Source organism: Quercus lobata, chromosome 8 (genome assembly GCF_001633185.2).
Source record: "Quercus lobata isolate SW786 chromosome 8, ValleyOak3.0 Primary Assembly, whole genome shotgun sequence".
In the NCBI taxonomy this organism is placed as follows: domain Eukaryota; kingdom Viridiplantae; phylum Streptophyta; class Magnoliopsida; order Fagales; family Fagaceae; genus Quercus; species Quercus lobata.
The window spans coordinates 6,403,762-6,419,240 of record NC_044911.1 but is presented as its reverse complement, the minus strand read 5'-3'; the positions used below and the strand labels follow the sequence as shown (position 1 = coordinate 6,419,240).

The 15,479-nt window shown below is 32.6% G+C and overlaps 1 protein-coding gene across 1 annotated transcript; it reads right to left on the bottom strand.

The window, feature by feature from the left end:
* Window positions 1-12,065: 12,065 nt before the first annotated feature.
* On the bottom strand, window positions 12,066-15,108 carry LOC115956220 (receptor-like protein 9DC3). Its single transcript, XM_031074659.1, has 4 exons — window positions 14,055-15,108; window positions 13,828-13,971; window positions 13,345-13,435; window positions 12,066-13,221 (listed from the first exon to the last, which is right to left on the bottom strand). The coding sequence occupies exons 1-4, from the start codon at window positions 15,106-15,108 to the stop codon at window positions 12,066-12,068; spliced, it is 2,445 nt and encodes an 814-aa protein (XP_030930519.1).
* Window positions 15,109-15,479: the final 371 nt, after the last annotated feature.

Genomic DNA, 15,479 nt, shown 5'->3' with positions numbered 1-15,479 from the left:
ATTTTATTTTATTTTGTTTGTTTTAAAGGATGAGATAGAAAAATGAGTAGAAGAGAAAGAAAAAGTGGGGAGTAAGAGAGAGAAATGAATAAATAAATGAATAGAGTTTGTTAAATTGTAAAATAAGATGGTAAAATAGATAAAAATATATGTTAAATGTGTAAAATAGATTTTTATTTTATTTTATTTTATACAAGATAGAATTCTATTCTAACATAATCTAAGTGTATATGTGTGTGAAGCTCCCTCCTAGAGACTTGAACCCCGGCTCTTACCCCCCACATCCTATAAGTACTTATATTTGTGGAATTACCATCACACCAAGAGTGTACAGTGGTAAAATAATTTTTTTTTTTTTTTTAAAAATGCTCGAACACTTATCCATTAATGTTTCCTACATTTTATTTTTTGCTGGATATTGTAACTTTTTTTTTAGGGGAAAAAAATGGGTGTCTTTTCCTTGGAAAAATAGGCCATGCAATTACCAAGACTCGAGTTGACTCTAGTAATTAAATTGCATTTTAAGTCTCTTTAAGAAAGGAATCAGGGGCCCTCAAAAAAGAAAAAGAAAGGAATCTAGTGCCAAAATAAAGAAGACCTTGTGAAAAGACTCCGTTGTAACTTGCATATCTCATTATCTCTACCTTTTTTTTTTTTGGGGGGGGGCGGGGGGGGAATAAAGTTGCACAAAAGAATTTTGGCACTGGATAACTACTTATTAACCAGTGACGCTTGTTTAAATCATCTAGTCCCCATTCAGTCATGATATTCACAGTGATAGAGGATTGTATCTATTTATGATGTAGTTTCTTTTTTTGCAAAATATCTGTGTATTTTTTTTTTCAAAATGGGGTACGAAAATTGTGATGAGGGGCCTTGTGATTATGAAGACAACAAACTGTAACTTGCTTTAGGAAAAGTTAGGGGGGAAACTCTTTAACATAAAATATTAAAGAAATTAGGCAGTTTGTGTGAAAGAAATAGCTCCTTCGAAAAAATGCACGAGAAAGAGGGTGGTTGTTGAAGACTAAAACAGGAAAACAGTAGTCCCATCATCGTGTGAATGGACCATGCAATTTACCAAGTCTCGGATTCAACTAACTTGCATTTTAAGTCACTTTACACTTTTTTTTTTTTTTTTTGGCTAAACAAAAAAGGATCCCCCCATTTAAACTCATCAACCCTATATCATGTGACGGTAAAGATAATATCACATCTACTATCGGGGTCTTAATAGAGCTATCATTGTGTCGAGGCACAACACATTTGTTTAAGCGCCATTGCATCTCTACCCAATGGTGAAACTTGAAGCTCTACCTAAATTTTTAATAGAGACTTGACTTCTAATGGTGTAACTTACATCTCTACCTAATTTTTTTGGGAAGAAAATTGCATAAAAGGTTTTTGGCGGTTGATAACTAGTAACGCGTGCCTAAAACTCTAAATTAAGTAGTCCCCTTCAGTTTCAGTCATGAAATTCAAGTGGATAATAAAATAAAATAAAAAAATCATTAAAGAAACTTGTTAATGTTTGTTAAAACTGCAAAAATCTATTGGATGCATGATGCAGTGAATTAAAGGAGGCATGATTTTCCATTTCATTAAAATTTATATGTTTTCTTTTTAGAGAATCTGGTAAGTAAATATTTTTATGTTTTCATTAACTAGGAAAATGCTAAATACCCACCACTAAGTATATGTTGTGTACTTTACCAAAGAAATAGAAAAAAGTATATGTTGCGTATCTCTGGCTTGCTATGAGAAACAAGATTATTTCAATCCATGCATTGATTTAGAAGGTAAAAAAGGGTTGAAATGATAGTTAACTAGTAATGGGTAAATGACATTTTTTGAAGTGTCTTATGTCTATAATTTGAATCTTACTTATCTATCTAAAAACAATGAATTAAAAGAGAGAGAGAGAGAGAACTAATGTAATTTATGTGAACTAGAGAAATTATACTCTAATATATATCAACCCAATATATGAGATAGACACAAAACAACGGCCATACATCAAGAAATATTCACAAGTGTGCAAGGCTCCACTAAAGTTTAATAATTATTCTCTAAAAGAAACTCAATAACAAATTAAAATTCCTTTGACTATTCTCAAAAAAACAAAAATTAAAAGTTTAGCATTGGCTAATCTTCAATATCAACAACTGTTGTGAAAATAGACTCACTAACACCAAATTAAAGAAAAGAGAAGAAAAATAAACAAAGAAAATTTACATAGTTTAGCAATATGCCGACATCCAACAAAGAAAATTCCACTATAAAATAAGAAAATTACAATAGTAGAACAATAGCAACACCCTATTGTATTTGCACTAGTCTTGTAACACTACACTTTCTAACAAAGTCGGCTAATGTATCCTAAATTCCTAATAAAACTAGGACTTGATTTTCTTTGTGCGGTGACGTATACCTCGAAAACCAAATGGGACATCGTTTCCTACTTCCACCAGAGCAAACTAAAGGCCACCGACTTTGCCAAATATCCAATGTTAAGCCACATCACAAAAATGATACAAATAAATTTCTTAGAAAATCAAAACGGTTAGAAATAAATCACTGAACACTAGTGTGAAGTGTCTAACATTTATTAATGCAAGCTAAAATATATATATATATATATATATATTAATGCAAATTGTAATAATCTTCTTACACTATGAAGATTTGGTTAAGAGTGAATTCTCATTAACTTGGAAAATAACGATTACACAGATCTTTATATACAAGGCAAAGAGAGGGAAAAACTAACAGCTAATTAACTTCTAACTAACTAAATACACTGTACAACTAATCACACACATGCTGCTCACGTGTTCACTACCCAAAGTTAAACTACAAGTAGCTTTTATCAAAACTGCTTAAGCTACTTGTCGTCTAGCCTTCATTTCTGATCTAGCTTCTTCTTTTTGTTTCTTTGATTTCTGTTATACACAAACCACCTCAACGATAAACCTACTACTCCGCAAAATCTAAAATAGAGAAATAAGGGATGAGCTCCCCAACTATATATTGATGTTAAAAAATCCACGATGAATTTTATTTTAAGCGAATTTGCTGTTACTTATTTGTTTACATTTTTAACCAGTAATAAATAAAATGCAACCAAAAAAAAAAAAAACTGTAAATTAAATATCACAACAAAAAAAATACATCATTATAGCCTTAGGCCTAAAAAAAACCCGACTCTTACTCTAGATCATGAGAAATTTTGGTTATACTTTTCAAAGATATCAAAGTAATTAGTAGAAAATGTTTTCTCAAAAATATTTATGACTACTAAATTATATATTCACTAGGTCTTTCATCCCATTTTAGAGCATTCCCAAAGAACTGAACAAAAATTCAAGCGAAACGTATTCTACAAAATTGCTGGGGAGCCAGGACAATTTTATTTTATTTTTTACAATCGACGTCAATTTGCTGAATTTAGAGAGTGCTCCAAAGTGAGTGTAACAAATTTCTGGTTAGAACAATAAGCTTGTAGAATATGCAACATTAATATATGTTTTACCATTTAATGCTTATTTGAATGGAGCACTCTCTAGAGTGCTTCACTAAATGTTTTGCCATTTATTAAAAAGTGCCAAATACATAAACTAAATGTTATAACTTATGACTAAAGATCACCGCACGCCCTTGGTGTGGATATCACTTCACAAGTATAAATGCTCGTGGGATGTGGGGAGTAGAGTCTTTAGAAGGAAGTTTCACACACATATACATTTAGATTAGGCTAAAGTAAAAATTCTATCTTGTAAAAAAAAAAACTTGAAATATTGGAAGCAAAGAGGAATTGCTTGAAATATTGATTAAATTACCAATTTACTATTTTAAGAAACATTTTTTGGGAAAATGATAAAGTAATTAATTTTTTTGAGATTTTTTTTTTTTAAATGTTTCCCGTGAAAGTGATGCTAAAAACTTTCCTAAAATAGTTTATTAACAATTACATTAAGAATACCTATTAAATTGACATTTTTTTATACCATATTAAATTATCATCTCTGAAATTTAAGTTATTAGAAAATTGTGAAATTTAATGGTTTAACTATAATTCTATCAAATTTTGATAATTAAGTCTGTTTTTTATTTATTTTATTTTATTTTTTCTGTTCTTTACATTTGAAGACACAGCTCTCAATGTTAAACCGCACAGTATAACAGAAAATTAAAAGAAGCAACTACCTCCACCAACTACAAGAGCGAATTACAGAATGACACATGGCCACTAATATAACTGAACGATAAACTACAGCTATTTACAACAGAAACACTTGACGAGTTGCAGCATAATATCTTCTGAACATAAACGGCACAAGCTATTTTATAAGCGACTTGTCGTGAAATGTGAGCAGACCAAACCAAATACGACCAGTCGTTTACATTACAGCTTTTCATTTAATAGCACGGGGTATATATATTGCTGCAGTATTCACCATACCTTTATTTTGTTTTTTGAGTACACAAATAGAGGATTCTCAGGAGAAAAAAGAAAAATAAGAGAGAGAGAGAGAGTACATATATTTGATTGGTAGCAACCAGAAAATTTTACATCAAAACTACATATTTGATTCAATGTTCAAACGAAAGATTTTTCTTTTTCTATTTCTTTAATTTTTCTTTATTTTTATTTTAATATTACGTGTCCAAGTGTGTTTATAGATAGAGATTAGAGAGTGATAGATATTGTGATTAAAAGAGCAACAATGAATGGCTTCTTTTTTATTTTCAGCTTTTGTGTGTGTTTGTTATTGTGTCTCAGATTTTGGATTTCCCATGTTTGTTTTCTTATTAAAAGCTATATGATACTAGATCTCCCGTTTGTTACACGTGTTTGTGGAAATGTGTGTTAGAATTATGTGACTTATTTTTGCATTTTTATAGAGTTTGTGGGGCTTCTCTTGGTGTTTATATTCCATTTCCTAGACAATGCCCAATGCATGCCTCGAAGGGACATGAACTATTGCTATTGTTGTGAGCTTAGGTAAGAATTGGAATCCATCATCCTTTTTATTTATTTCCCTTTCAGTTTTGTTTCCTCAGTACTTATTTGTTATTTGTACTCATGATTTTTGACACTAACCATTGATAAATTTATCAATGATATGGAAGGAGATAAGCCAATTAGATTTACCTCTACTTTTGCTTTTGATGGCTATTAGTGTTATTCTATTTGTAATTGTTGTTGCAAATAATCTTCTTTTTTTTTTTTTTTTTCCTTTATTTGATTATTTTAAATTCAAGTTTTTGCATATGTATAGACAGTGGATTGAAGGAATAAAGTTGGAAGAGAGAGATGGCTACGTTTTCTGGTGATTTTCTATAATAGTAAGTTATTAACAAGCACTTTGCAATCTTGATATTCACACGCTTATAACCTTCATATTTCTCTATCTTCCTCATTTTGTTATCTTTTATTTTCTTTGTGGTGACTTTCCATTTCTTCACCAGTTTTTATTTATTATTTATTTTTACACAGTTGGCTTTGTCTGGGGCATCCTATTCTCTGGCTTTAGCCATTAGATAAAAATATAAAGAACCTAAGTTTATTTGTTTCAGCTTGAGACAAATAAAATTGGCTCATGCCTTTAAGCAAAGTTTTTCTTTGCATCACATTGGTTTGTGACTAGTCTATATATAAAATAATAGGTGAAACAGAGAGAAACTCAAATTAGAATCCTTAATTAGAATTCTAATCTTGTGCCATGTGTCTAGATTTATCCTTCTAATTGTTCAATTCAAATCTGAAATTGGAGTCCAATTTTGCTTCATCTCTTATGAAACGCTGTCCTCCTCTCCTTTATTCTCCTGAATAAAACGCTAGGTTCACCTCCCCTTATAGAAATCTGTGTTTTACATTAAATGTTGTGCTATTTTTTTTTGGCTAAATAAAACCTTTTGATATCAAACACGCCTGGATCACCTCCCCTTCTACAATAATCAAACGCAAATTAGAAATACAGCTCCCCACTGATCCAAAACTCTCAGATTCAACACCTTCAGAACTCACACTTTGACCCTAACAACACCCACAATGACTTCTTGGAGCAAATTTTCTCTACCATCCCATCGTGTTCTTGGCCTGACCTCAACCCCAAAACCCCGTGGGACCTCAAGCCCAGATACCTCTCCAACGAAACGCCATCGTCTAACCCTGACAACAATGTTCCTTACCAGTTCGACCATGACTCTTCCACCCTCGCTTCCAAGCTCCGTAACCACCAGATTTTTGGCACTACTAAGTCCTCCACCGCAGTTGCCGCCGCTGCCATCATGCTCCAGTAGCAACTCTTCATGTCTCGCGGTGCCGGCGCCGGAGCCGGCGAGTCTGGTTTGATTCAGATGCCGCTTTCTTTGGGTGCCTCCGACAACATCGTTGATGGGTCCTCGTCTTTCAATTCTCCCAATACGGTGAGTTTTGACTCTTTTGAGTTTGAGTTTACAGTAACCGTTTGTGCTTTGAGTCGTATTAATGTAAAATAGTGGTGAATTATGAGGGTGTTTTTGTTTAATTTACCAGGGATCAATGATGAATGCTTTTCAGCTGTGACTGTTCTTATTTAATATTTTCGGGTTATTCGTATTTTGGATTTATATCTGTCAATGTCAATTCCTTTCTCTACAGAGATGAGTTGGGTTCTTTCTAAGCTTTTCTTTTTCAGGGTTTGTAGGTGGGAAGGGAAATCCTTGGAAGCAATCCAAGTCTGAGTAGAAGCAGTACTACCAGGTATAGTTTCTACTTTATTGGAACCGTCACTGGTAATTTTTTTTTTTTTAAATTGAATGTTAAATATACTTTATGTTTGGATATTTGGTTGGATTGGTTTGATTTTTAGGTATTTGGGTTAGAATTTATTTTTTTTCATTTAGCTATTTGGGTTTGGATTTTTTTATTATTTGTTTTTGTTTTAAATATTAGGATTAAAATGGTTCTAGGCTATTCTGTGATTGATTTTACAATCTACATACTATGCTGCCAACCATGTCTTCTTTGCTGGATGCTGCTTCTCTCTTTACAACAACCTGAACCTAAACAGGTACGTATTGTTTTAGACATTTCTTATATGATTTATTCTATTCTAATCTATTTTTTTATAGGACTTCTACTAGATGTTTCTTTGCATATATTTTATTTGAATTTTATTCAATATATTTATTTAATGGTATATTGCTATGATCAACATGAAGATTAATTAATATTTTAGATGCCTCTTAAAAGTAGTGAATCTAATTTTTAATATTAGTGCTTCTCCTCAAAAAGTCTAAATATGTGCACATTCTCATGGATTGATTCCTTATTGTACAACTTTGCCCAGTTTTGAAACTGGTGGATATATGACAAAAAAACAGGTATACAATAGTTTTTAGTGGTAGATGATTTTAATATAGTTAATTTTTTTTAAGTTCTATTGTCATTTATAAATGGCCATTAATATCAGATTGAATTAATTATGAATCTAAGAGCAAGCACCATGAAACTAAATTGAATTTTAGTATAAAACTTCAAAATGAATAGCAAAGTAGAAGTTGACAATGAACATTCCACCTGACAATTATCAATGAATATTCCATGCCTTTATGTATGGGTGGATTCTTTTATTTAAGTTCTCTTATTCAAAACTCCCTTCATGCCATATCGTTAAGCATTATGATATGTTAATAATGGAAAATTTTGTGTGTATTGTTGTGTTTTCCTTCTCTAAAATGGGATATGCTATGAAGTTTTCGGGTTTATGCATGTGCAGAAACAATAATAGCTTAATATGCGTCTTTTAATGAACCAATGCTGTATTCTATTAAAAATACACCAAATTTTATTTTGTTTTAAAATACATCAAGTGGGCTCTAGGATTGAGGTTGAATTTTTTTTCCCCCATCAATTACATTTCAGGGTTCGCTATGACTTGAGCTACATTGTCTAAGGAAGTCAAACACTTTAGTGAGAGTTCTGTTTTTTTGTTTATGTGTCCTTAGTATGTTTAATCATTTGGTTGATTTATTAATTGACATGCTATATCAATAATAGGTTGTTGGTTGTTGCATCTTCCTCATGATCACAAGGCCTTATCAATATAGCTGTTCTGACATATAGAAAAAAAGCCCATTTAAAACTATACAATTTTTAAGTTAAAAAGTGAAAGGTTATACTGTATGAAACAAACACATCTAAAAAATTAAAGCCAGATGCTAAATCTCACACAAACGTTAAACCCACTCATCCAAAACTAACTGCCATTAAAACTACCTATTTTCTTCCTCAAATAAACATATTTTTCAATATGTTTTTTCCGTCCTTTTGTCAAAGCACGAATTCACAAAGATCTTTATCAGATAAGATGGTGGGTATTTTTCCGTCCTTTTACTTAAAAAAATTCACAAACACCTAACAAATTTACATCATATAAAAAATTGTTATCTTATAACTTTGTCTACATTAAAACATAGCTGGGTATTCACGTGAATGATTTGTCATTATTCAGATTGGTATCAAGTATTTGCGTGTATGTGTTCATCAGCACATGTGTGTTGCTTTTATAAATTTTGCCACCCTTGAAATTAAATCCCAGCTCTGCCATTGATCCTATGTCAAGTTCGTACGTACACTGATATTTTGATAAGTAAGATGTTACATTATTGCGGTGTTGGCGTTTTAATCCATTAAAAACACTTTTAGTGCTTAGTGATTTTTTTTTGGTTGAGAAAAGTGCTTAGTGAATTCTGGTTGTTCAATAATATTTTTGTAATTTTGTTACATGCAGGCTTTATAAACACTAATAGCAGATCTGCACAATGCTCCAAAAAAATTTGACGATTTGTTTTTTTTTTTTTTTGGTTAAAATATTTGATATTTATATATATATATATATTTTTTTCTGTTAAGTAAAAAATTAAAATAGTATATGAGACTTATAAGTATTAGTCTCATCAATCCCTTCTTAAAATGAAATGATTATTTTCTAATAAAGTATAGTCAATACAATATATATTAGATTTTGTAAATTAAGCTATCTATATATTTGTTATTAGAAGGTGTTTTTAATTTTGTATATTTTTTTAAGAAAATATAATATATTTTACATTCAATTATAATATAATGCGAGGTATTTTGTAAATAAATTATTGCGTGGTTGGATTTTTTTCTAGTACTCCATACAAATGGTTTATCCTTTATATGTCTTGAATGGCTAAAGAAGGAAGCATGTATAAGCAAATCCATCACTTAATATTAGGAAAAAAAAATACAAAACTTTAATAACATAAGAAAAATATAATTTTATCAAGATACTTTTCGATATTACACTGAAAATTTGACATAATTGTCAATTAAACAGCTCCTCTTTTAACATACACCTCTCCTCCTAAAGCATCATCAAAGAGGACAAAATGGACTGAGGTGAACTGAACAAATTGAAGTGGACTAGAGTGGACCGAAATGGACCAATGGACCAAAATAGACTAAAATAGATTGAAATAGACCAATGTGGACCGAATTGGTCAGAAGTGGACCGAATTGGATGAACAAAAGTGGACCGGATGGACTAAAGTGGATCGAAATAAAACGAATGGACTGAATGGATTCAAGTGAACCGAAAAGAATTGAATAGACCGAAATGCTATGTTGATGTGGTTCAACATGAGCATAACAATAATAAATGTTATGCTTAAGCTTTTAGGTATTATATAGATGAATTGCAGATCTTGTACACATAAGTATATGTAGGCTACAAATACAAAATACAGTCACTTGCAAGAGTTCTCTCTCTCCCCAAGCAAATGGTCAAAGAAATTGTGGGGTAGCTTAAATGAAGTAAAAAAAAAATACACAAATGATATTTAATGCTCATGAGATCACCTTTCTTTTGTTACTTAGAAGGGCTAGAAAAACTAATGCAGCCTACATTAATTTTATATCAAATGTCAGTTGCTGGCTTTGGCATTATAGCTCAAAATCGCTACAACTCACTTCAATTTCAATGTATGCACCATGAGATTCAACCCAAGTTTCCATACGTAATTGCCTAGATTGGTTGTAAAAGTAACTTGAAGGAAGACTTTGGAAAGGTAAGAGGTTGTTCTGCTTCAACACTCTCTAGTCTGACCAAAAAACCCTAAAAAGTTAAATTGTGGAAGAGCATCCTAGCGATAAATTAGGATACTTACAGCTTGTAGAAACATCAAAGCCATACTAAAGACAGAAAAACCTGTGGGCAGATCGCCAAATGCCACATTGTTGAGAAGGTGAAATGGATGATGATTTATATAATTGTCTAAGATGTTGGTTGAAACAAACCACTTCCTGGTAAGAGCCTTAATCAATATTGGCAACCAGGAATGGATTTACCAACACAAAGTTAATGGAAGTTACCGATAAGAAATATCAAGACTAAGCTAAGAACATATGTAATATGGAATCTTAGTTATTAATACATTTCAATTTCACAGAGGACTTTTTTTTTTCTTTTTTTTTTTTTGTGGTATCGTAAGAGACAAATTATCAAACACATAGAAGGCATAAACAATGCATACAAGATTTAAGAGGTTCAATACCATTAGTATGTTTGGAAGTTTGGAGAGAAAGGAGAGTAAAGAGTAAGGGAGAAAGTAGAGGAGACTAGACGGGAGAGGAATGGTTACCCTCAATTAGATATTTTAAATTTTTTTATAGGAGATATTTTAAAAATTAAGAAAAAGGAGAATAGATATTTTAAAAATTAAGAAAAATGAGAACAGATGATCATCTAGTTGTATTAAAAATTAAGTAGGTGAGGAGAGCAGAAAAGAATGGTCATATAAATTGATATCTGTTATTAATTCATCATAGGGGTAAATTGGAAATTAAAATTTTAAAATAAATGGAATCCCTTCCCTCTTTTCCAAATTCTTCCTATTTAAAAAAATTAAAATTAAGGTACCTTGTAAAAAAATAAAATGAAAATTGGGAGGATACACAACATAGGCATAAATACGTCCTCCCCCCGCCCCAATTTAAAAAATTCCAAATAAGATTTATTAAACCCTCAATATTTCATTCATTTCTACTCCCCTCCATCCAAAAACACTATAAGTCTACGTAGACAAGTCGTGTTTGGAATGATCCACTATAATCAACAAGTTACATTGATCTTTTACTCAAGTTTTATCACACAACTTGAGCTTATACTACAAATTAAGAGAAATACAAGCTTACCTCAATGACCTCTACAAAAACCAACTTCACCACAATAAAATCTTTCGAACAACACATTAAGAAATAATCCCAAATACCTTTGAAATACTTGCTTTAATAGGTTTCAAAGTCCATGGTAAGAGAAAGAAAAGCTCATACTCTAACGATAATCTCTCACACTTGTAACCTTCTATATTGGCCTTGAGATTTTGGGCAAAGAAGTGGTAAAAATAATTCTTCATGGGTATTGGAAGTTTCTATAGAGTAGGTCTTTGGTTTTTTCTTTTTGTGGTTGGAGAGCGGGGAGGGGGGTGGCAGCTGACAAAACTTCGACCTTCCTTGAATAAGGGTGTGTTTTCCACTTTTCCATGCCTAATCAAGGACCAGATCTAATTTTCATGTTTAAACCCTTTTTCATTTTGAATTCTAGTATTTTTATGATTATGATTTGAAATATTCCATTTTTTTTTCTTCTGATATAAAATCAATTATTCATTGATATAAAGAAAATGTTAGAAGCCAGCGCAAGACCATCCCAGAACTAAATTCCAACATGCCACACAATCTTAAAAAACAAACAAAACATGGAATTCCTGTATATATATATATATATATATATATATGCTCATCATATATGAGCACGATTATTCTTTGAAGAAGTAAGCAACTTCTATACATACAAATTATTGTGCAACTTCTAAGACAAGCATATATAAAACAATAGTACAATAATATTCTAGGGAATTTTTTTTTCAAAACACATCAACCACCCCTTAATTGCTTTAATTTCATCTTCCTCTTGATGTTTAATTATTACTCCCTTCTCTTCTTTAGATACTATTCTCCTTTAACCAAGCTTACAAGCCATTGAAGTTTTCTAGACTTGGAAACAAGATATCCCAACCAAGCTTACAAGCCATTGAGGTTTTCTAGACTTGGAAACAAGATATCCCATAGCTATCCCGTACACGAATCCACATCCATACCCCATCATCACCGCCTTCCAACCAAATCCACTTGTAAACTTTAAATCGTTGTCCTCTTCAGATGATGGTGGCTCAACAATCCTACATTTCTTCGACAATGGAAATCCACACAATCCTTTGTTCCCAATGTATGAGTTGTTTTGAAATGTATTAAATTGTAGGCCTTGAGGTATGGGTCCTATAAGTTTGTTTTGTGAAAGGTTTAAAACAGCTAAAAATGTTAAACTTGTTAATTGCATTGGAATGGAGCCATTGAGCATATTTGAAGAGAGGTCTAAGGATTCAAGTAGCAACAAATTTCCCAATGATGACGGGATATAGCCAGTTAGGCTATTGTGGGAGAGGTTGAGCTCTCGAAGAAACTGAAGTTTTCCAAGTACTTTGGGAATTTTCCCATGGAACTTGTTGCATGAGAGGTCAATGGTAGTGAAGATGGTTAAGATTCTCTCTAGCATACGTTCATGCCCTTTCCATACTACCATTACTGAGTCTTGGTAATAGTCTTCCCCAATATATTTCAATGAAACTTCATTTTCATTGACTGTTTTTATAGCTTTCAATCCTTCAAAAAAATTGGAAGTTAAATGACCCATAAAATTATTTTGAGAAAGGTCAATTATTCGCAACATAGCAAAAGATGAGTTGGTCTTGAAATCTTCAATTTGGCCATAAAATCTATTGCACCTCAAGACAAGAACTTGTAGCTTTGGAAGCGCTTCCAACCAATAGGGGAATGAATCAGTTATTTTGTTATTTCCAAAGTCTAGAACTTCCAACTTTTTACAATTGACCAAAGATTGTGGTAACGACCCTTCCAATTGATTGTGATTAAAGACAAGAGTTCTCAAGCTTTTGCACTTTGCAAACATTTCAGGGATGGTTCCATGGAATCTATTTGTTCGGAAATCCATCACCAAGAGAAAATCACTCAAGTATCCCAAACATCGTGGAATCATACCAGTTAGATTGTTAAAGGAGATATCAAGGATTTGGAGGGTTAGATTGCAAATTGAAGAAGGTATTTCCCCGGTCAATTTATTGTTTGAGATAGAAAAGAAAACCACAGAAGATGGTGGAACAGGAAAAGTTCCTTGAAGAAAGTTGGCATGAAGATCAAGATTTTCTAAATTCTCTCCTGGAATTTGCTCTATACTTGTCAGAGAGTTATGAGAAAGATTTAATGATTTCAAATTCCCTAGCTCTTTAAACATCCATTTTGGGACTTGGCCTTTGATCCTATTGTTAGATAGGTCTAAGGTGTCTAAGAACAAGGTTCTTAAGTATGGAAATTTAGTTATGTTGCAAGATGCTAGTTTCAAGTATTTAAGTTTGGGGAAGGTATACTTTAAATTGTTGTTGATGCTCAAAGACAGACTGTTATAGGATAGGTCTAGAAAATCGATTTCATTGAGCTTTGAGAACATATCAAATTCTATAGTGCCACTCAGATTATTTGAAGAAATATCAAGCTTCTGAAGTTTCACCAGATTTGAGATTGACTTTGGAACAGAGCCATTTAGCCTGTTATTATATAACAAAAGAATCTCCAATGACTTGGCATTTTGGAATTCACCAATTTGACCAATAAGGTGGTTAGAATTTAAGTCTAAATTTGTGAGTTTTGTGAGCTTGGTCAAAAAATCTGAAGTGTACCTTCAAAATTGTTGCCTCCGAGGTCCAGAAAAGTGAGATCCTTTAGATTTGAGAGTGATGATGGAATGTGGCCAATGAAGCTGTTAGATGAAAGGTAACAATAAGTAACTTTCGTGAGGTTTCCAAAGGACTCGGGTATTGATCCTGTAAAATTGCAATTCCATTAGATTCAAAAGTATGTTAAAGGATTGGATGTTGCCCACATGACAGTGATGATGGGATCTTACCACTTAACTTGTTGCATCGGAGATTCAAAAAAGACAGGTTCTTGAGGTTTGAAAGTGATGATGGCAACTCACCAACAAAATTGTTACCTGATAAATCTAATTCAGTAATTTGCGTAAGGTTACCAAATGACGCAGGTATCAAGCCATTGAAATTGCACTGAGATAATCCCAAATGATTTAAGAATTTTAGATTGTCAATGGAATTTGACAATGGTCCTGAGAAACCTGTGGTAGAGACATCCAAAAACATCAAGGGATTGCTCCAATTTGTCGTTGGGAAAGCCCCTCTGAGTTCAGGATTACAAATTAAACTGAGCTCCCTTAGGTTTGGTAGGCGGAAAATGTTATATAGTAAGTTGCCATGCAATCCACAACCATTGAGACTAAGGACTGTCAAAGAAGAGGACAGATTCATCAAAGAATCAAGCAAAACAAGTGACATCTGAACACCATCAAGACGGAGTTCTCTTAGCTTGGTCAGATTTTGAACAAGCCTCCTCATGACAGATGTATTGAGACTAACTTGTTTATTGCCAGAGTGATCTAGTGAGGACAGTTTGGAGAGTTTGGATAGTTCATGTGGGACTTGACCAGAAAACTGAGAAGAAGAAAGGTCAAGTTTTTCCAACTTAGCAAACTGACCAAAGCCAGATGAAATCGGTGAACTGAAGCAGTTGAAAGCAAGGTTGAGCTGTTGCAAGTTAGGGAGAAGAAAGAGGCTACTATTGGAATGAATGGTGCCTTGAAGCTCACTGCAACTAAGGTCAAGGCCAATCACGTCTCTCCCCATTGTATCACACGTAACCCCATCCCATGAGCAACAATCTCTGCCCTCCTTCCAAGACTCTTTCTTTTGATCACAGTCATCAGAATATTTGGAAGAAGAAGAAGTTGGATAAGAATGAAGTTGCTTAAATTTGAGCAACGCTGAGCTCTGCTCTTGGGAACACGATAGTGTAGAAGAAGAGGAGAAAGATGATGAAGAAGTAGGTTGAGAATGCCAGAGAAACACGAGGAAAAAGAGTTGAGAGAGACATATTATTAAGCAACCCATAGTTCTTAATGAGATTGTAAGAAATGTCTATGACTGCTTAGAATGGAGAGCCGGAATGTAGATTTTTATAGGGAAAAAGTTTGGTCTACTCCCACCACCACCAGCTTGAAAACGCGAAGGAAAAATGGATGCAAATGGAATGTGTGTCATTTCTTTTTTTCTTATTCGTCTCTGTACTTAAAATTTTGAACAGCGAAGCACCGTCATTCAGCTTAACCACTATTAAAGTTTCGTAAGAATAAAAATGATGGTGACTTTTTATTTTTTAAGTCACGGTCTTTTTTATATATTAATAATTTTTTTTAAAGTCACCATCAATTTGATATTTACCAAACTTTCTTTCTTGATAAATATGTACCAACTTTTTTTTA

Bases quoted from the DNA above. Each gene is read 5' to 3' on its own strand.
- LOC115956220 (XM_031074659.1), bottom strand. From the start codon at position 15,108: ATGGGTTGCTTAATAATATGTCTCTCTCAACTCTTTTTCCTCGTGTTT. The intron at 13,436-13,827 runs GTACACTTCAGA...CCTTGTTCTTAG, and splicing joins CGGAGGCAACAATTTTGAAG to ACACCTTAGACCTATCTAAC. The intron at 13,222-13,344 runs TCATAACTCTCT...TTTCTTTTCTAT, and splicing joins TTGAAATCATTAAATCTTTC to CTCAAACAATAAATTGACCG.